The sequence below is a fragment of the Protopterus annectens genome, chromosome 1.part2, assembly GCF_019279795.1.
Source record: "Protopterus annectens isolate FY-2018-M chromosome 1.part2, PAN1.0, whole genome shotgun sequence".
Taxonomy (NCBI): domain Eukaryota; kingdom Metazoa; phylum Chordata; order Ceratodontiformes; family Protopteridae; genus Protopterus; species Protopterus annectens.
Genome location: NC_056727.1, coordinates 712,728,758 through 712,751,356, shown reverse-complemented (window position 1 = coordinate 712,751,356; position 22,599 = coordinate 712,728,758). Strand labels below are relative to the sequence as shown.

Sequence of the window (22,599 nt, the reverse complement as noted above, 5' to 3'; positions counted from 1 at the left end):
TAATTGGTTGTGAAGTGAAAACATTTTGAATTTGGGCACTATTACAAATGGGTACTGGTCTCCTTGAATAAAACCCCTTCCACACCTCGGAATGAGAAACCAGTTATCACTCCTTGGGAAAGCACGTGATGAAAAACAGGTGGAAACAAAAGACTTTGATCTATAGGATAAGGAATGACCCCCTAGAAAGAAGGAATTTCTCCCCACTGCCATCTGTAACCTTGAAGAATGATTTTTCAGAACCCATTTGTCTGTCACAATCTCTTGCCAAAGCAAAAAATTGAGATGCCGATATTCTGGAAGAGAAAAGGTGCCAGAGTGTGAGGGGTTCACAAGGTCTCTTGAATAGTTATTCAAACTTGTTGGACTGTCCTTTGTTTTGGAAGGTTTGAGAGTTTTTTTGGGATACCCTTGTGATGTCTTCTTAAATGTCTGTTTGCCTGAGTTCTGTTTTTGGCCAAAACTGAATGAGGAGAAAGAAAATCCCTTGGACAAATTGGAAAAGGAGGGCTGAAAAATCTTAGAGATTCCCTTGATTAGCTTTCCACTTTCTTCACACTTTTTGATCACCTCTACTGCCAATGAGTCAAACATTAAATCTCTAACCAAAGGAGAATTTAAAATCTCATTTTTAACATTATCTGGGAGGGTCAAAGAATGCAGCCAAGCAAATCTCCTTAAAATAGCACCAGTGGCCACAGCACTGGTAGAAGTATCAAGAGAGTCATACCCACACTGCAATCGAGTACTGATATGTGGAATAGAAGAAACTGTTATTTAAAGCAGACTTTTCTTCACAAGAAGAAACTGTAGATAAAACATTCCTCATACTTTCACTATTTGCCAGAACAAACTTTAACATATGAGACTCACAATTTAAAATTCAGAAAATCAAAGTTAGAAAAGAATACAGTTTTCCCCATACCTATTAACAGATTTCCCATCCTTATTAGAAAGAGTAGGAAAGGAATTAACTAAGTGCTCAGCAGCAGTGGGATCAACTAAAGTTATAGCTGCTGTGTCAGGTTTGAGAATAGTGTATAAAAATTTGAAACACTGAGGAACTTTATACATCCCACCTGCCTTTTTAAGGACAGCTGGCTGACTGTCAGGAAAATTGCAAGCAGTAAGACACGCATCCTGTAAAGCAGACCGGAGGAATGGGTGTAGGTTCTGCAAATTTATCTAACAACAACTCATAGTATTTTCTGAGGGACTGAAAAATGTCATTGTTCTCCTACTGAAAACACTGGGTCATTCTAGCAATAGTCTGAGAGAGAGAAAACCCCCTGCAGGGGGAATCTGAAACTGAACTGTCCTCTGAATGTGAATCAGAAATCTGAATACAAAACCCTGAACCCAGCCCTGCATGTTTTTGTTCAGATTCATTATCTTGAATCTCTTCAGGAAAAGGGGAATCCCTCTTTCTTTTACCAGAAACTGCTTTACAAGAAGGATCAGTAGACTGAATTAAATCCTGAGCCAGTCTTAGAAAACTATAATTAAAAAAAAATTTGAGGAGGGATAGAAGCATGCTTGGTTTTCTGTTTCTTTTTGACAGGAAAAATGGGATAAACCAGGGGTGGGCACAACATTCTGACACAACAGGGAAACCTTCCCTGTTTCCTCTTCTGGGACCAACAAGAGTAGCTCTCTCTTGCCCACTGGGGGGGGGGGACTCCCAACAGCCGCAGAAGACATGGCTAACCCCCGGTCCATAGTGACTGTCGGTGCTACACCAAAGGGATCTGAAGTAAAAGATGAGTGGTCTGAGGTGTAACAAATGGCCTCAGCAGAGTCACCCACCTGTAGCTGAGGCAAATTACTAGCCAGCTCTGGTGGCAAAGGCTGTTTGCTTAACTTTTTCTTTTTGTGGCTGGGACAAGGAACAATCGTGGTATGGTTAGTTTGTTCCATGGTCAAGTTGAAAATGGTGCCTTTTCCGGGGGAAGACAAGCAGCAAATGCTGGAAAAAAAATAAAAGTCCACAAAAATTACTTTTTTGACAGAAAAAAAAACGTAAAAATTACTTTAAAACACTATGAACAGCTCCAAGCAGAAAATATAAATGCAATTTCTCCACAGGAAATATGTTTTCAGTAAGTTTATACTATTTTTAAATTGACAGAAAGAAACGATTGCTATGCTTAGTAGAATGTTAGTCTCAAAACAGTCCATTAAATAACACTCTTAGCTTTAAAATAACACTCCTAGCTTTAAAATAACTTTCCTGAAGAGGAAAATAAATACAACATTAACAAAATTTAAGAAGTTGGAAGTTTTTTTCTCTAAAGGGAACTTGTCTGCCCAGCAATGAAAAGCACAAGCCAACTGTCGATTCTCAGAAGCCTTAGAGGAGCATACTGTTCAGCAGCAGTAAAGCTGTGGAGGATTTTGTGCTCAGACTTTTCTTTTAGTCAGTTCAGCTTGATCTGCTTGAGAGTTTGGGTGCGTAGAAGGTGTCCTAAAGCTTTGGAAGCTGACCTGCTATTATATCCTTTGCAAGATATAATCACACTGGGAAAATTGAAATTAAGCTATTGATTAGTGTGTAACCATCTTGGAAGTTTGTTTAGCCTGAAATGCCAAGTATAATGCTTGTGAAGTGTCCCTGCAAATACATGTCCCATGACAATGTTACCTTTCACTGTATAATACATTTCACTTTAACCACGTGCGGTACTTTATTAAAATTAGTAATATAAGATCCTGTGTTTCTGTTCATTGAGTGGCACTGCCACTTTTTTTTGTTCTGTTGGTGGAAACACTGTAGAATGTAATTTAGTTGTGGGTGGGAGTGTGGCCTAATGGTTAAGGTGTTTGCCTTACAAACACAAAGTGCAGGGTTTGAATCTCACAAGGAATACTTGGCTAGGCTTAAAATGGCTCACAATGGCAGTTAGCTTAGTACTAATCTATGAACCTATGAATCTATGAACCTATTTATGTAATTATTTTGCTGGTCTTAACTTGGGTAATGCCTGAAATGGTTTTGAAGAGAACAGCACACCCACGGAGTTAAAGAAGAAATGGAGTGAAGAAAAGAAGGAAGGGAGAGTGGAAGGAGGGGAAGGGACTGCATTCAGTTTAATTAACTGTGAAAGAACAGGTTAAATATATCTGCCTCTTGTCAGGATCTAAGCAAAAAGCACTGGTTTGGTTAAATGATTTGCTCTGTTTTACATGTAATGGAACTAAAAAGTAAAAGATTCAAAACCAGAGTAAATGAAGATGTAGTACTTGTGCGAGTTTTTTATGTTATAATGCTGAAGCATATCCATTACTGGTACTGATGTATTTGTTCGTGTTTTTTTTTTTTTTTTTTTTTGTATTTTTGTGCGTTTCAACTTGGTAGATGAAGAAATGGAGGAGAATGATGATGATGCTAACCCAGGTGACAGTGACACACATGACCCTGTTCCAGAAAACAGTGACAGAGGCAGCAACCAAGAGGTCCACATTCATACAACCAGTGAAATAAGGCATTCTGTGGAGCAAGTGGTAGAAGAAAGTAAGTGAATACCATCTTGGAAAATCTAAATGAGGGCATTCAAGATCAGCATTTTGTTTTCTTCAGGAAAAAAGGGGTGCCCAAACTTCATTTCAGCAGACTGCTGTTTTTATCATTTCAAAATGGTGTGTACAGTGCTAATAGCACTGTGCTATGAGACCTGATTTACTATAGTCAGATTGCAAACCTAAATCATTCATCTTGTAGGATGACATGGTGATAGTTTTTGAGTGACAATACTAAAAAAGCAGTAAAACAAGCCAGTGTGTGTGAAAGTTCATGTTTTACAGATTGTTATAGCAGCTGTTGTTTAAAGCAGTATGATATAATACATGACTGTTATTGTGATAGAATTTCCCATGGTGATGCTGTTGTACTATACTGTAACACAGCAAGTGCTGCTGTGTTCTCTTGTAGTTGTCACTTTCACAAAACAGCATTCCTAAAGGTCTGTTATATGCATCCTAAAACAGAGTGTATGCAAGGTGCTTAAGTAGGTGAGTTCTCATTTAAACCACCTCCTCCCAGCAGTCAAATAGTTAAGATTAATTAGAAGGAGATGCAAAGCAGCTCAGTAGTGTTTCTATGACGCCTAAATTCTTAGTGCTACATTGCACTCCCAGGAACCCACTATATTTATGTATGTATACATCAAAAACTTAGTATGGAATGTGATTTTAAGGGTAACTTGCTCTTATAGCTTGCCTGCCACAATACTATTATTGTTTCCATGCCCCCAAGTTGCTATAATTTGACAGGTTTCCATTATAGGGTTATCCCGAAAAATGTTTTTACGTAACTTAGATTACTTAAATAATGTATTGGAAGCTTACAGAGTTTTGCAATAGCATGGTCTCAGCTTTCGTAGGTGGGTGGGGATGCTGTTTTCCCAGAGGAGACGGACCTTTGATTTATATATTTAAAAAGGGGAATTTGAGAGAAGCTTGCCACATGAGGGTACAGGGGACTTGCCACCCTTCAGAGACCAGTACTACTTTGTTGTTGATTGGGTTGTCAGCTGGGTAGTTAGTCACCATTTCAGCTGCAACTTTGTAATTAGTGTACATGTAAGACTGGGATCCGCAGTCTTTTTCAAACTTTGAGCCATATGCCCAGCAACCACAACAGTTTATCTATACAAGACCCACACAGATTGGTCATGTTCATAATTCATACTTGGAAATTTGATAGACCAAGAAGTAAAACGGTCTAAGTTACTTTGTTGAAGTAACATAAAATACTTCCTTGTTGTATTTTACTATTGTGTTGCATGTAGTGTGTCATCTGCTATATAATGATATCACATTCCGAAAAGTAGCCAGTACTGAACACTTATTTTCTGTGGAATTTTTTTTTAATCTTTTTTTCCAATATCTTTATTTGAATTTCCATGAAAAATATCAAAAAAACTTCTTCAACATGTGATGAGCATAAGTACACAGAGAATGCGTTGCTTATAACACATTGAGCAATTAACAGAAAATAGAGAATAATAACATAGCCATATACACAGTGACAAGTGCCATAACATGAATTCAATTAACAGAATAACAAAAGTATATAACAGAGTGGTTTCAGAGATAAAAATGAAAGAGAATACAAGACTAATAGTACAACTTTTCTTTCTTAACTCAGCTTAACATGTAGATGTGTCTAATTGAGATTATTGGAGTATGTGGTCAAAGTGTTTTCCAAAACTGTGCTGCATAAGAGCATTTGCTTTGGTCACTGACTATTAATTTATGAACCGTTGTATATTTCATCTCCATATGTTTAAAGCCATCCCATGATACATTTGATTTGTCAAGCCAGTTTTGTAAGATCTATAGCTTCATCAATGAAAAAAAGTAACTAGGGTATGTAGTTTTTGTTTAGATAGACCCATAGGGGAATATGTAAAATAGCGAATTCCCAAGACTTTTCATACCACATTTTTTCAAGTCTGGCCCTTAGTGAGCACCATTACTTAACATGAATATTTACAGCTCCAGAATGTATGGAAAATGTCAGCTCTTTGGTCTTGACAGTATAGACAGGAGAAGATGTGATATAGTATTTATTAAATTTGACAGGAGTTAAATAGGCATTAACTGTCATGAATTGAGTATACATGAGTTTTTTTAAAAGGGATTAGTTTTAAAGAAAGCTGAACTGATTGAGATTTTTGGTTACATTGAATTGCAGGTTGCATTTTGGACCAGTAATCTGAGTAAAGGATATTATCTTGATATTTAATAGTTGTAGTTAATTCATACATATTTGTTAGCATTTTCTTTACGTATGAACATATTCCATAACTCCTTACAGAGATTTATATTGTCGGTTTCTGGATCTTCTAATAGGGTTGATGCAATTTCCTTAATCTATCTTAGTATAACTAGATAGCTTTTAGGAAGGTTTAATGCAATTCTGAGATCATTGGTAGAAAGGTTTTTATAATCGATATCGAATATTTTCATTTTTCTGATTAAGGGGTAATTGTTCAGGTTTAACAGAGTTATTTAATTTAAGATTTGGATTGAGGTGGATTTGGAAAATGTTAAAAGGACTTGTTAGATTTAGTGATTCAATGATGTGTTGCAAGATAGTTGTCATACTTTTAGGCAGTTATTTAGTTTGATTCTATCCATATTTTCTTTATTTATTTATTTATTGACATTTGGTGACTGGGAAAGTCTGACTGGGTGAGGAACCCATTTTCAGTGAAGGCCCAGGGAGAAAAGCTACAGTAGTACAAGTATAGGCAAACAGAGATATACACGTAATAAGTTAAAAAGACATTATCATAAGTCTCCAGGAAGGAAACAGACAAAAATGTATACAGTATTGCTAATGAATTTATACCTATTAATTATCATGAGGTTTAACATACAAGTAAAATTCAGCTTGTAGTACATTATAGAGTATTTGTCAGGAAATAATCAGATTAGTTTTGTCTGGAAACTGCAGGCAGAGAAGTTGAGGGACAGAATATGCAGACCAAGTATAAGATGTTAGGGAGAGAAAAGGATACTAATACTAGTAAAGATGTAAGGGGAAAGAATTAGGAGAAGGAGGGAAGATTAAGTAAGAAGGTGGTATATGATGTGTTAGAGAAAGATTATAGTAGGATACTTGTGTAAAAGAGGTAAAATATGGAGTGTCTGGGGAAGATGTAGAAAGAAGGGTTGTGTATGAAAAAGGGGATGTGATGAAGGCTAGGGAGAAGTTTTGGTTGTTCTGGAAAGATGGACTGTAGAACAGTTGCCAAGTGATGGTTTAAATATTTAACTGGAGTTCTGTAAAGAATATTTGCCAAATGATGGTTTAAAGGACAGATGTGAGGGGGTGGGGTGAAGGCTGACAGATTAAGTATCATAGTTTGTGTAGGACCATGGGCAGATATGAGAGTTGAGGTGATGTTTTTCATACTAAGTTTGAAGGACTTAAAGGATTTAATAGCAGAAACATCTGGAGGTAGAGCTTTCCAAAGTTTAGCTATGGCATAGGAGTAGAGGCTGTACCCAGCTCTTTTAGTAGGTCATTGTAATTTTAATAGTAGTTTTGTTAGTTGAGCTGAGATTTCTAGATGGGATGTAAGGCTGTACGACGGGCTTTAAGGCAGGGCAGTTATCAGGTTTATAGATTAGTTTGTGAGTGAGAGATAGTCGCACGTAATTCAAGTTGTGGGGAATTCAGTTTAGTTTAAGGACATAGCAGTGGTGAATACGGTTGGGTAAACCAGTTGCAGATTTATGGTAGCAAGCATGGAGTATATTCTTTAGGGATGTATGGAAGTTAGTGAGTATAGGAGCCCCATAAAGGAGGGGAAGGAAGCAGGAGGGTATTGGGAAGTGTTTTGGTTAAGGTATCTATGAACTGTTTGTCTGTAGAGTTTACTGAGTTTAATGTGTGTTTTATTAATTGAATTTAGTATATGTCATTTGAAGGTGAATTTGTTATCAGTAATTATACCTAATAGTTTAGCCTTGGTTACTATTTCAGTTTGAGTTTTGTGAAAAAATTTTGAACTTGTGTGAATGGCTTTGGTAAGAACAGTAGAAGCTTAGTTTTATTTACAGTTAATAGTAGTTGAGCGTTATTTAGCCAGGTTTCGAGAGGTGAATGCATCCTGTGTCTTTTATAAGAGGTGTGGAGGGTTATTAGAAGTAGATATAATAGTGGAATCATCAACATATTGGATGAGTGTGCTTTGAAGGGAGGCGGTGTGAAGGTTGTTAATGAAAATATTGAAGAGCAAGGGTCTAAGAATGGACTCTTGGGGGCTCTGGTACAATTTACCTGGTTTTCAGATAGACCCGTTTGGCACTTGACACATTGTTGCCTATTGCTTAAGTAATTTAAGAACAATTTTTGTGTGGTTTGAGAGCATCCTAGTATAGAAAGTTGCTCTGAAAGCTTATGATGTGACACTTTTTCAAAGGCCTTTGATAGGTCAATTAAGATTACCGAGGTTAACAGGCCTGTGTCCATAGATTTGTTAACAGTATCTGAGAAGGATAGCAGTGCTGTGGTGGTACTGTGAGCAGGTCAAAAATTGTGTTGGGTGGGAGAGAGGAGAGAGTTATCTAAGAGAAATTTTTAGTTGTAAGTGTATTCATGTATTTTAGAAAGAAGCGAGAGAATACAGAAGGGTCAGTAGTTGGATGGTTCAGTTTTTTCCACCTTTATGGAGGGGAATGATGATGGATTTTTTCCAGATTTTGGGGATATTAAATTTCTGAGAAAGACCTTTTGGTAAGAATACTAATTGGGTAGGCTATTGCATCTGCAGTGAGCTTCGGGTACTCTGATGGGAGATTGTCAGTGGAGAGAGAGCTCAAGGTTTTAGTTTGGTGAGAAGTTTGTGTATAAAAGAGGTAAGTACAGATTGTAGGCAGAAAGTGGCTGCCGTGGTGGAGAGGAGGAGGGATGTTTTTATTGGGGTGGGTGTTTTCAGAGAATGTTTGGGTTAGATTTAGATTGTGATTGGAGTTGAAACTAGATGTGGAAAGGTTTACAAGTTTTAGCATACTTTCGATAAAGTGGGAGTTAAACATGTTAGCTGTTTGAGTTGGTTCTAGATCAGGAGTGGATGACTGATTTTGCAATGTCCCAGGAGTAAGGAGAGCTGAAATAGATTTCCAGAATTTTTAGGGTTGCTGGTTTGGGAGGTTAATTGCTGACAGAAGTGTATTTTTTGTCAGTTACTAGGGTTTTTGCCTTGTTACATAGCTGCTTATATTTTATTTGGTTGGTTACATTTTTATTCCTTTGCCAGTCTTTCCAGGCTCGATCACTAGTTAGTACTATTTGTTTTGTGGACTTTTTAAGCCAAGGTGCATGGTTTATTTTTGTGCTTTTAGTCTGTAATGAAGCTAAGGTGTTGAGGATATCTAAGAAAAATTTTGAAGTGACATAAAGCATCATCCAGTCGTAATGGTTTTAGTGAGGTCCAATTTATAGCTTTTAGGATACTTTTAAATAGTTGTTGATTAAATTTGGATAAGTTCCTGTAAGTTTTATAGGTGTGGGGTTTTGTCACTTGAGGAAGGGTTTTATAGGTATAAGCTGCTGAGTGATCACTTAGAAAATTTGGAAGGATATTTGAGTTGGAGTATTTGAGGGGGTCATTTATAAGGATCCAATCTAAGGTAATATCTGGTTGGTTATTTTGAATTCTTATGGGGCTGGTAATAGGTTGTGTGAAGCCATTAAGGTATATACTATTTGGTGGGGGAAACTGAGATCATATGTTGCCAGTTGATTGTGTCACCCATGATAATTGTTTCATTTGTAATATTCTCGAAACTCCAGGAGAGGAAGTCTTCAAGAACTGGAATGTTTTGGGGAGGTATAAATGTCAGAAAAATATGTATTAATGTGTGTATGCTTAATGCTAATTAGAAACTAAATAAGTTAACACGTTTTTCATTCTATTTTATATGCACTGTTCTATGTACAGTTGAGTTTCATATGAGACCGAAAAGATTCTTTTTGAAACTGCAGTGTGCTTTCTGAAACTTGCAAGATGCCCTCTGACCTAGTAATTGCTAGCACAGCAATATTCATGTTTATGCCTTTTGGAAATGTACTTGAGAAGCAGGTGATTATCTGCTAGGTCAGGAAGAAATGAATGAACAATGCTATATTCTGTAAATGTAATGATTTTAAACAATCAGCTCTGTTCGAAGTATGAGAACATACACAGCTGCAGAAGTTAGAGATAACATAGACAAAGGACTGTTAGAGAAATGAACTGCAAGCTATACTTGCTTTGTGCTCGAATTAGCCATAGTACCTTGAATGGTAACATTGCATATATCTAACCGGTGGTAACCAAGGCCACGTTGTTCTTCTTAGGAAGTTTCTCATAAAAATTGATAGTACCAGCAGAATATTGTAAAAACAATCACTACAAAATGATGATGACAAAACTTGTGATTCACTACGTCAGCTTGGTAGGCAATGTCTTATTAGAAAGTGTATAAAAATGTCTGCATTTCCTGATTCTAGTCAGACAAACTCTGTATTAGCACGTTTTTGTCTCCTTGCTGCAAGATTAAAGTGCTTTAACCTGAACCTACCATGTTTTGATCATTTTTAAAGTATATTTTTCCTTTGACAATAAATTACTCCAATAAATAGTTTGGTGTTATTCATGTGCATAGATGCTAAGAGTATTTCAGAGTTGTTGAAGGATGTGATTGGTTTGGAGAGGGGAGTGATTGATAAGTTGGTAAGATATAGTAACTCTCAAAGTCTCATGCTTTTTTATTGATTCTGTCATGTCTCAGAATGTTATATCCTGGAGAGACAATTTCACAGTCTTTGATATGAGGCTTTAGCCAGGTCTCAGTAACTGCTACTATATTGGAGGAGTGTAGTGAAATTATTTTTTGTTGCATATTGTGAAGATAGCTGAAGGCTGCCAGCCTAGCAGATAGAATTTTGTAGATAATTCTGTCACTTGTAAATATTAATATGAGCCACAGGCTTGTTCTTTTAAGTGGAAGAAAATTATGTTAAATGTGGAATTGCAAAAATGTAACAACAGTGCACTCTACTGTAGGAAACTGGATAAGTCAAGCAGTGTATAATTGTTTGATCTCAAAACCCAGAGCCGAGATGTCTGGATGAAGGAATTCTTGCTTTTGTTTTGAGACTAGAGTTAATTGCTAAAATTTGCTTGTATAATGTATTTTATTGCTTTAACTTCCTGACCAGGTGCAAGATCAAAAGGACTGTTACACTCTGAGCTTTTTTTAGCCCAGGAAACAGAAAATAATGATGTAATCTGAAATGAGTCAGTGGTACTGTGTTATCAATTTAAGGGCAGAGAGACTTAGAGCATTTTTTGCATTTGTCTTGAGAACATCAAACATCACTAGCACTGTGCCTATACTCTATATATAAGTTTATTTTAGAACTGAGTTTTCTGTTAGATATAGCTGGGAAATAGGGAAGATTATATTAGTGGTTTTTCTGTATTGATGTCAGAACATTTCTACTGCATTATTTTAAGCATTTCTCTGTGATCTCTGAACTCTAGAATAGCATGGTGTAGCAAGCAGTATTGGCTTGTGTGTTTATTATTTATTATTAAATATTTTTAAACTTTCAACTGTGGCTGTTTTGTGTAGAGATAATTTAAGCGTACATTACATGTATATAGTGATACTGTCCCAAGTCACTTCAATAGGCTAGGCTTTGCTGTTCAGTCACGCTTACTATTTGGATAATAATATTGCACAGTAATAATTGGGCACCCTTTAGTAAGGGCCTTGTTAGTAGCGGATGAGTAAGGGTCCTGGTGGAAGTGATTACTACCTTATAGCCTGGACAGAAGGGGCACAGCTAGTGAACCTGTACCAGCCTTCCCCAGGAGTGTCTGTGTGGTTGTATATAAATCATATCTCAAAGTGTGTGTGTGTGTGTCTGTGTCAGCTACTTGGGCAGGGACACGAAGCACTAGTTGAACAGAGAGAGTACTAGGAGGACTTGGCTTGGGACCCTGGCTAAGGACCCCACTCTATAGCTGTGCCAGTGGGGAGTCTTATTGGGGATCTGGAGAGAAAGGGTGAGACCAGCCCCAAACTGACTGTGATTTCTGTGTGCTCTTAAGGGAAATCATACTTTACTGTTTGTATATTTCTTATACTCTCCTATGTGGACATCCCTCACTGGTGTTAGTAGTGAGGATTGAGGCTCCTTGATTGCTGGGTCAGTGCACGGGCATCGCATATTAATTTATCTTCCCCTCTGGAGAACTCAAGCTAGTTTTTCAAGTGACCCTTGAGAAATGTTGTTTGAGAGGGTTAGGTCTATCTGAGTATACCTTACCCCATTCCCTGTCTTGAGAGCCCATCTGCGTTGGCATTGCTAATCCCACTGTGGCACTGCACTGACATTTATGCTTGCAGCCCTAGGCTCCATCTTAGCAACTTGGCATTTTGCTGGCTGGCTCTGTGTAACCATGTTAGGGGATTGTGGTATGTAACTACAGTGAATTTTCTTCCATACAGATAAGGCTGAAGTTTCTGCAGTGCCCACACTATGGCTAGACATTCCTTTTCTACAGATGGATAGCATTCCTCCCTGGGTTGGAGCCTACGACTGAGATAAACCACTGGGTGCTCTTCTCCCTCTGAAGAAATCTGGCTAAGTACAGTCTCCCCCCCCCTCCATGGTTCAAAGCATCCACCTGCACAACAAATTCTTTGCTGTAGCTGACACACACACACTTTTTATTTGTTGTATTTTGTATTACTTTATTGCCTTTTCATATTTTGAATACTGTGATTTGTTTTCTTTACCTTTTGTTTTACTTGTAGTCTGCTTTTAACTGCATATTAAAACTTCAAAAGAGACCACAGCTCTCTCTCTTGTTAGTCAGGCAGAAATTTTCCCCACCTCCCACCCTGTCACTGTCGTGCTCTTAAATACCACTGTCTTTCTAGTTGCCTACCTCTTATGTTATATTTGACCATATATCTCATTTCCTCTCTGCTTTCACTGGCTTGTGTGAGTAAGCACAAAATTATCATTTTGTGAAATCACTCCCCTTCAGCTATTTAAATTTATTGGTCATCCAACAGCCCTGAGTAGCATCCTGCCTTTGTCCAGTATGACACCACAATATAAGGACAAAATGATTGACTTAAACAATTGGCTAAGCTTCTGGTGTCATTCAAAGGGGATCCAGTATTTGTCTGCCTGGGATGACATGATCGACATACCACGATGCTTTGCCAGAGATGGTCTGCACCTGTCGCCCCTGGGATTCAGGTTACTGGCTAAGGCTCTTGCCACCCCTATAGTGCCTTTTTTAGGCAAAGTTCAAAGACAAAACCACCACCGTAACCAGTACAAGCATGCAAAATCTGAAGGTAATGCTACTCAATGCTAGAAGTCTAAACCTCAAAATGCACTCTCTTGAGGCACTCCTAAAAATGGAGAACATAGATATCTGTGCAGTAACTGAGCCCTGGTTCAAGGCTCCAGAGAGCACCCCTGCAATACCAGGCTACAACTCTTACCACACCTTTCGGCCACCAAACCAGAATCAAAACACTAAAGGTGGAGGAGTGTCCATATTCACCAAGGATATTCACACCACCAGGCTAGTTGCCCAACACAATGCATCTGAAATTTTCTATGTGCAACTAACACTAGGTAAGACTGCAATCCAAATTGTAGCTTACTACAGATCCCCCACCATGCCTCAAGATTCTCACTACACCTTTCTAAACATACTGGAAAATATTAAGATGCAACCAAACACCCTAATACTGGGTGACTTCAACTACCCTGCCATTAACTGGGAAAACTACTTGTGTACCAACACCTTTGCCCAAAGGTTCTTGGAATTCATAAATTCCAATGCCCTGGATCAATAAATCCATTGTCCCACCAGGGGCTCCAATATCCTAGACCTGGTCATTATCAACATGGGAAATTGATGCTCCACACCTATGGTCACCCCCTCATTGGTCGGATCAGACCATAAGCTAATCACCCTTAACATTCACATCCCACCCCCACCTCCCCAGTAAGGAAACCTCCATAAAAAACTTCTCCAAAGCCAACTTCATGCTACTCAAGTCAAAAGTGACAAACTTCATGACACCCATGCAGATGGGAACTGAAAGTTCAACTGCTGACTCCTACACTAAGGCACTGTATGAGCGGATCCACTCATGCATGAATCGAGCCATCCCAAATAGAACCAAGATGCTCTCCTCCAAAAAATTGAAGCCAATCTGGTGGTCCCCTGCCATAAACAAACGTTACAACAAAAATACAAAACTGTTGCAGAAAAGAGGAAAATCCCAGGATGCAAAAAACTCCCTTACTAACCTCAGTAAGAACTGAGATCCCTCATAAAATCCTCCAAAGCTAGTTACAAAAATAAAATTGCCAAAGATTCCAAAGACAATCGCAAGGTATTCTATAACTGTCAAGAATCTAAATGGCAATGCTCAGATGTGCTCTGAGCTACAACAGAATGGCATTAAATATACTGATCCCAAGGATATTGCCAATATCCTGGCAGATCGGTTCAGTGCCAACTTCACCCCCCAAATGGCCCATCTCAATACTGGAAGATTGTCAAATTCCAGTAATAACAGCCACACAGGTAAAAAACACACTCTCCAAAGCTAAGAATACAGCATCCATGGGACCAGATGACATCCCGGGCTGTGTACTACATGAACTACAAAATGAACTGGCACCTCACCTAAGTGTCATGTTTAATCATAGCCTCATCACAGGCTTCGTGCCCACTGAGTGGCACACAGCTACAGTAATCCCACTCCACAAAGGGGGATCCACCTTGGAACCTTGGAACTAGCACCCCATCAGTCTGATGATTCTGATCTGCAAGGCCATGGAATGTATTATCATGGAACTTATAAACAAAGACATTGGTAACCTTCAATCACTGGACCCCACCCAGTTTGGGTTCGTGAAGGGCCGATCTTGTCTCCTGAACCTGATTGACTTCTTTGAATCAGTCTCCAGAAGAGGGTAAGGCGGTACACACAGCCTATCTGGACCTCGCCAAGGCCTTTGACACCATCCCTCACTCTGGAATCATAGATAAACTTACTAAGCTGGGCATTAATCCCTATGTCACTCGATGGGTTGCCAACTGGCTTACTGACAGAACCCACACTGTAAAAGTAGCTGACTCCAGATCCAGCTCCAGACAAGTGGAGTACCTCAGGGTTCAGCAAAATACACCAAACAGCCAGTACTTCTCCAGTATTCTCCTTTATTGTTCACGATCTGGTACCTCGGCAATTCGCCTTCAAGGATCACAACTCACTGCAACACAGCAGTGACATTATATATCATTAAATCTCAAACAATTAATCAATTAATCAATTTAACTCTTAAATTCAAAAAAGGAGAAAATTTCTATAATTTTCTATAGTTTTAAAGTGATCTCAATGAGACTGACACATTATGTGATTAAAATATAAATAAACAGAATAAATAATAAATATGAATATATCTTACATAAATATACAAATACTTTATAAATATTATCACAATGAATAAATGCACATTTCACTATAAATATAACATAAATATAATATCTATTTTTAACATAATCAATATAGTTAACCAGTATATGGTAATTGATTAAATACCCAATTCTTGATTTAAGCCATTGGGTTTTAGAGTATTGAATTTCAATATCATCCTCGTCTCCAATTCTCAGGGTTCAGTCCTGGGACCACTCTTGTTTGGCATCTACTTCTCTGAAGTACAGGTCAATACTAGGGGACACTGGCTAACAAAGTTTGTAGATGACATAAAACTGGGAGCCATTATTGAATCTCCAAATGATTTGGATACTCTACAAAAGGGCCTTACAGAAACAGATGCTTGGTGCCAGAGCCATGGGTTCAAGCTCAATGCCAAGAAATGTATAGTTATCCCCTTTGGGAAAAAACATGTACCCGTGAATTACCACATAGGTGGCAGTACACTAAACACCGAATGTGTGATAAGAGACTTAGGGAGACAGGTGGGACAGTGGTCTCACCTTCTATAACCACATTGCCACAACAGTCAGGAAATCCTTCTGTGTGGCACACCTCATCACTAAGGGCTTTTCATCCAGAAAAAAGGAGGTCATTGTCCCACTGTAATCATCCCTCATTAGATCCATTATAGAATACAATGCCCCATTTGGTATGTACCTCTCAAGACACCTGCAGTAACTGGAAAGGCCGCAGAAATACCTCACTAAAAGAATCACAGGCCTAAAGCAGATGCCCTATGCTGACCACCTTAAAAAAACTCCAGCTATACTCTGTCGCATATAGTCTACTCAGAGGCGATCACTGCTCAACATACAAGGCCATGTCAAACTCAGAGCTGTTGGACATGCTACACTTAAAGAAATCCTAATCCCTCAGAGCCACACGCTCCAGGGATCTAAACCTTGTCATCACAGTAAACAAAACATGCTGGAGGGATAGGTTCCTGACCCAGAGACTCCCCAGACTCTGGAATAGACTTGCCCATATATGTCAAGCAGAGCGCCTCTTTGGCCCTCTTTAAAAGGAACCTTGACGATTGGATGGGAGAAAGGAAATTCACCCTGGGGATTACATCTGTCGCCCTGCTAGACAGGGGTACAGGGAAGTAAATAGTGTGGGAAGAAATAGCTAGGGAATTGTTATGGCTAGGCTTGTATAGGCCCTAGGGCCGATAGCCTAGTACCACCCTATGAACCTATAATCTGAACTGGCTAACACAGGGGGTCCTCCCAAAGCTTCTTTAAGCTTCTGGAATGCCTGCTCACATGCTGGGGTCCACACTACCTTATCTGGCCTGTTCTTTCTTGTCAAGGCTGTGAGGGGAGCAGCTGTGGTACTATAACTGAGGAAGAACTTTCTGTAGTACCCTGCTGTCCTTAAGAATGCCCTCACCTGCTTTTTGGTAACAGGTGCAGGCCATGCCTGAATGGCTTCTACTTTGGTGGGTTCCGGCCTGATATTACCACTCCCCACTCTACGTCCCAAGTAGGAGATCTCTGCCATACCTATCTGACATTTGCTCGACTTAATGGTCAACTCTGCCCTCTGTAGTCTGCCCAGCACTTCCCTGACATGTTGAAGGTGCTCTTGCCAGGAATGGCTGTAGATGGCAATATAATCTAGATAAGCAAGGGCAAACCCTCCTGCTCCTGATAGGATATGATCTACCAGCCTCTGGAAAGTCACTGGAGCATTTTTCATCCCAAAGGGCATCTTTGTGAACTCATACAAGCCAAAAGGAGTCACAAAGGCTGACCTCTCTCTAGCACTGGGAGTCAAAGGCACCTGCCAGTAACCATTGGTAAGATCAATGATGGTAAGATACTCAGCCCCACCCAGCTGCTCTAGGGCCTCATCTGACCTAGACATGGGGTAAGCATCTGACTCTGTGTGACTAATTTCTTGTAGTCCACACAGAACCTGGTGCTGCCATCCTTCTTTGCCACCAGCACTACTGGGGAGGCCCAGGGACTGTTGGACTCCTGAATTACCCCTAGTTCCAACATTTCCTGTATCTCCTCCCTCAGAGTCTGACTCTCTCAGGCATCCTATAAGGGGCCTGCCTAACAGGCCTTTGGGGTCCTGTATCCACCTGGTGCTGCACCAGGTAGGTGCACCCTGGTTTCCCAGTGAACATGTCCCCAAACTCCTGTAACACTGCCCAGATTTCGTGAACTTGGGTAGGAGATAACTGCTGGGACATTGCTACCCCTTCCATTTAAGTGTCTGTCCAAGCCTCACTGAGGAGATAAGTCACCAGATGTCTCTGACTCCTCCTGCAAGCTCCTTCAAATACTCAGCACAAGGGCATGTTAACCTGGTACAATTTGTGCTCCTGCCCAGCAGTTATACCATGTAGTTAACATCACTTACCTTTCTTCAAACCACCAATGTTCTCCTCCAAAACGTCACACAAAAGTGAAAAAAGAAACAATATTTTCCACTACTTGGTTTTGTTTTACTTTGGAGGGCAGCCCTTGATTGTATAGCCAGCGGAGTTTCTTTTTTCACTTTTTTATCACTTACCTTTCCTACCACCTTGTTGGGGTCCCTCCCAAGCTGCTTGCAGCTTGTTGTGTCTGACAGGAATGAGAACCATTACCTGCTTCCCTACAGCATACTCTCGAGCATTCCTGTCATACCATACCTTTTTCGGTTGTTGGGCTTCTGCCAGGTTCTCCTGGGCCAAGCCCAGGGGTTCCCTGAGCCTTGTCCTGAGGTTTAGGATATATGCCACAACAGATTCCTTGTGAGGTTCACACTCGCCTTCCCACTCATCACAAATCAAATCTAGAGGTCCGCTCACCCTATGCCCATACAGCAACTCAAAGGATGAAAACCCTGTGGATTCCTGGGGAAACTTTCTGCAAGAAAACAGATGGGACAAATATTTGTCCCACTCCCTCTTAAACTGGTCTGCAAATGCCCATAGCATGGATTTAATTGCAGAGTTTAACCTCTCAACCAGACTATTAGTCTAGGGATGGCAGCGGCTGGACTTCAGGTGCTTCACCCCACAGTACTTCCACAGACAAGCCAGCAGGTCTGGCATGAAATTGGCATTTATGTCAGTCAGTATTTCTTTTGAGAAACCTACCCTGCTGAAAATCTCTAATAAAGCATTTGCCATCTTTTTCTGCCTCAATAGAGGACAAAGCCACTGCCTCAGGGTATCTTGTAGCATAATCTACTACCACCAGGATATACTTTTTCCCTGTGGAACTTGGGGTACTCAGAGGCCCCACAATATCCATAGCTACCTTCTGAAATGGCATCTCAATCACAGGCAAAGGCATCAAAGGAGCTCTCACCTTGTATACCTTTTGACACTGCTCGCAGGTCCTGTGACATTTCTGGAAATTCCAGGCCAATAGAAGTTCTGCATAATATGTCTCTCTGCACGTTTTATGCCAATATGACCTGCAAAAGGAATATCATGAGCTATGGCTGGAAGCGCCAGATGGTAGGCTGTAGACACTACCAACTGCTGTACCCTCTCAGCTTCTAACCCTCCCTCAGGGGTCTACTCTCTATACAATAACCCTTTGTACCAGTATACAGATTCCCCCTTCACTTGAGAATCAGGTGCCTCCCTAGCTACCTCAGACCTTGCAATGTAGGATTTGAGAGCTGAGCCTGTCTCAACTCTTTGTTTGTAACCCCTCCCAGCTCCCCTTCCACAGGAAGTCTGGCATCCTCTGACAGCGGTGCCTCACTGTCAACCTGGGTACTACTACTCACCTCTACCTTTGAAGTCACTCTGTCCAAGGGAACATCAGTATCCACAAGCAGCTGTGGCTCGCCTTCAGTCTTACTACTACAGAGTAGCTCCCTTCCTGAAGTAACCACCTCACCAGTCCTGGCTGCAAGTATGCAGTCTGTCTGGGTCTCCCCAAGAATAAAAGACCCACATGCTTGTCTCAAAGCCTGATTGCATGTAACTGCATTAACACATGGTACTGCCTCATCCAAATCCTTCCCTATCAGGACATATGCAGGATGGTAGTTCAGTACCCTTGTTGTCTTGAGACAACCTACTATTGGCATTTTCTCTTTCCCACTTACTGGCTCCCTCACCTTTTGTTCCACACCTTGCCTCCATGGACATCTGTATGCCACATGGCTCCACTGGTTGCATTCAAAACATTACCTCTAGGTCCTGGATGTGTACCTGTACTAGTGGCTTCCCCTGCTACTGGCAGTTTCTGTTGGAGCTGTCTGGGCTGCCCCCCATGGGTTCCTTTAGACTCATAAGCAGTATTGGGGGTCCCTATCCTGTACAGTGATGCCCTGCTTGCTAGGTATAGGTCTCCCTTCTTCCTCAACTCCTCTGAAGTAGCACATTGTCTATCAACTAACCACATCCTCATGTCCTCAGGCAAAGTGCTAAGGGCTTATTCCCTCACCAAAAGGTCTGCCAGCCCTTCAAAAGTGGTGACCTGACATCCACTCACCCACCTGTGAAAATAAGTGCTCAGTTCAGCAACATATTCACACACACTTTCATCTGCCTTGCGTCTATGCTCACAAAACTTTTTCCTATAAGTTTCAGGTGTTAGCTTAAAGAATTCTAACAAACAATTCTTAACAGCAGTATAGTTAAATCAGTCAAAGTCAGGCATTTTAGACAAAATAGTTACAGCTTTACCATGGAGTAAGGGGGTCAGGAACCATACCATGGAGTAAGGGGGTCAGGAACCATACCCAGAGCCTTTGGTCAACATCATACTGTTTACATACCCTCTGAAACATATTAATGAAACTATCAAAATTATCCCTCTCTGTTAATTGCGGAAGAAATGTACTAACTTTTTCTGTGCTTCTGGGGTCCATTTACTCCCTTCCACATTACCTCCATGACTCTGGCGAAGAGTCGGCATCTCCTTTTCACGCTGCATCTGCCGTTTCTTTTCCACAGCTTCCATTTCCAAACGCCTGGCCTCCGACTCAGGTCTCTTTAGCTCCAGATGAATTTTTAAGTCCTCTGCACAAAGGTTGACCTGTCCATTCCCTGAGTGTTGTACCTCTCCAAGGCCAGTCTCATCATCCTCCTGGTTGCTGTTTTCTGATGCAGCTGTGACCAAAGCTGCAATCATGTCTGCCTTAGTCAGGTTTCCCTGCACCTGTCCTTTAGCTTGGCACATCTCTGCCAACTGGCTCCTTGTCTGCTTTCCATACTCCTCTGCTGACATGCTTGCATGCTCTTCCTGACTAACTAAGCTAACAAAAGAAATAAAGCAATTGTGATCTGTACTCTGAGTATTCACTGCGTGGCTGATTTAGAGTAGAAACAACTTCAGTGATCACTGTACACAAGCTACAGGAATCCATTGTACCCACACTACTACATGCCAATTAGTATTTGCCATCTAATTAATATGTGATGTGGATATCCCACCACTCAAAACAGTTAATATGTGAGGCCCATGCACTGGCCCAGCAATCAAGGAGCCTCAATCCTCACCACTAACACCAGTGAGGGGCGTCCACATAGGGGAGGATAAATACACACACAGTAAAGTATGGTTTTCCTTAAGAGCACACAGAGATCAGTCAGTCTGGGGCTGGTCTTTCCCTTTCTCTTGATCCCCAATAAGACCTCCCACTGGCACAGGTATAGAGTGGGGTCCTTAGCCAGGGTCCCAAGCCAAGTCCTCCAAGCACTCTCTCTGTCCAACCAGTGCTTTGTGGCCCAAGTAGCTGACACACACACACACACACACACACACACACACACACACACACACACACACACACTGTTTGAGATATGATTTATATACAACCACACAGACACTCCTGGGGAAGGCTGGCACAGATTCACTAGCTGTGCCCCTTCTGTCTAGGCTATAAGGTAGTAATCACTGCCACCAGGACCCTTACTTATCTGCTACTAACAAGGCCCTTACTAAAGGGTATCCAATTATTACTGTGCAATATTATCCAAATGGTAAGTGTGAACAGCAAAGCTTATTGGATTGACTTGGACAGTGTCACTATATACATGCAATGTACTCTACAGCTTAAATTATCTCTACACAAAACAGCCACAGTTGAAAAGTTTAAAAATATTTAATAATAAATCATAAAAACAAAGACAATACTTCTTACTACACAGTGCTAATCAAGAGTTCAGAGATCACAGAGAAATACTTAAAATAATACAGTAGAAAAGTTCTGACATCAATACAGAAAAACTAATCTAATCTTCCTATTTCCTAGCTATATCTAAGAGAAAACACAGTTCTAAAATAAACTTACATATTGAGCATAGGCAGAGTTCTGGTGATGTTGGATGTTCTCAAGAGAAATGCAAAAAAATGCTGTGAGTCTCTCTGTCCTTAAGTTGATAACACAGTACCACTGACTCATTTCAGATTACATCATTATTTTCTGTTTCCCAGGCTAACATAAGCTCAGAGGGTAACAGCCCTTTTGATCTTGTACCTGGTGAGGAAGCTACAGCAATAAAAGACATTATACATGCAAATTCTAGCAATTAACTCTAGTCTCTAAACAAAAGCAAGAATTTCTTCATCCACACATCTCGGCTTTGAGTTTTGAGATCAAACAATTATACATTGCTTGACTTATCCACTTTCCTACAGCAGAGTGCACTGTTACATTTTTGCAGTTCCACATTTAACACCATTTTCTTCCATTTAAGAGAACAAGCCTGTGGTTTATATTAATATTTACAAGTGATAGAATTATCTACAAAATCCTATCTGACTAGGCTGGCAGCCTTCACCTGTCTTCACACATATGCTACGTATATTTAGTGTAGTTAGTAATAAATGTTTGCTGGTGGATGATTGGTGGAGGTGGCTCATAGTTTGGGTGCAGGATTGGGGTGGATATCTCTACATTGTGAAAGTCTGTGGATGTGAATTGAGATTATGATGAAAGTTGGTCTTGTTAGTGTGTCTGGATAGTTTGTATGTTATTAACTTAGTTTTTATGGATGTTAGGAGGAAGTGGAATTTAGTAAGGCAAATATAGTTGTGGTCGATTGAGGATGTTATATTAGATAAACTGTTTATGTGCATGTCAAGAGGTAAGGCCTGGGTGGATATTTTTAAAGGTGCTTCTATATTAGTGTATGTTTGAAGGAGGTGGCTTGTGATAATAGGCCTAGTGAGATGAGTAGTGATGTTAAAATACTGTGGTGACAGATGGAAAGCATGGTGAGGCTTTATAGTGGATTAGAAATTGGGTGTAGTAGTTGAGTTAAATGGAGTAGATAGTATAGATTAAAAGAATGTGAAATATAATAATGTTAAGGTGTGAGTAGTGAGGGCTATGTTTAGTGGGACACTTAAATGAGGCTATGGAAACAGCTGTGGTGCTGGCTGGTTAAGGATAGTGTCGGGTAGGTTTGAGTTTATTGGGTAGTGATAATGATGAGGAGGAGTTATGGTTAAGTATATATTTAATTGATATGGGGGTGGGTAGGAGTGGGGGGTAGGGTAGGGGAGCGTTGTGAGCCTGAGCAGAGTGGGGCAGGACCTTATTTGTGGCTGCTTACAAAAACAATCAGTAAGCCACTTAATT

The 22,599-nt window shown here is 40.2% G+C and overlaps 1 protein-coding gene across 1 annotated transcript in view; it reads left to right on the top strand.

Moving 5' to 3' along the window:
- LOC122790934 (presenilin-2-like) overlaps window positions 1-22,599 on the top strand; it is a gene marked incomplete at its 5' end in the record, with an annotated part of 553,723 nt that overhangs the window by 358,193 nt on the left and 172,931 nt on the right. Inside the window, 1 exon segment of the mRNA XM_044058639.1 lies at window positions 3,356-3,511. Coding sequence (XP_043914574.1) covers window positions 3,356-3,511 — 156 coding nt within the window.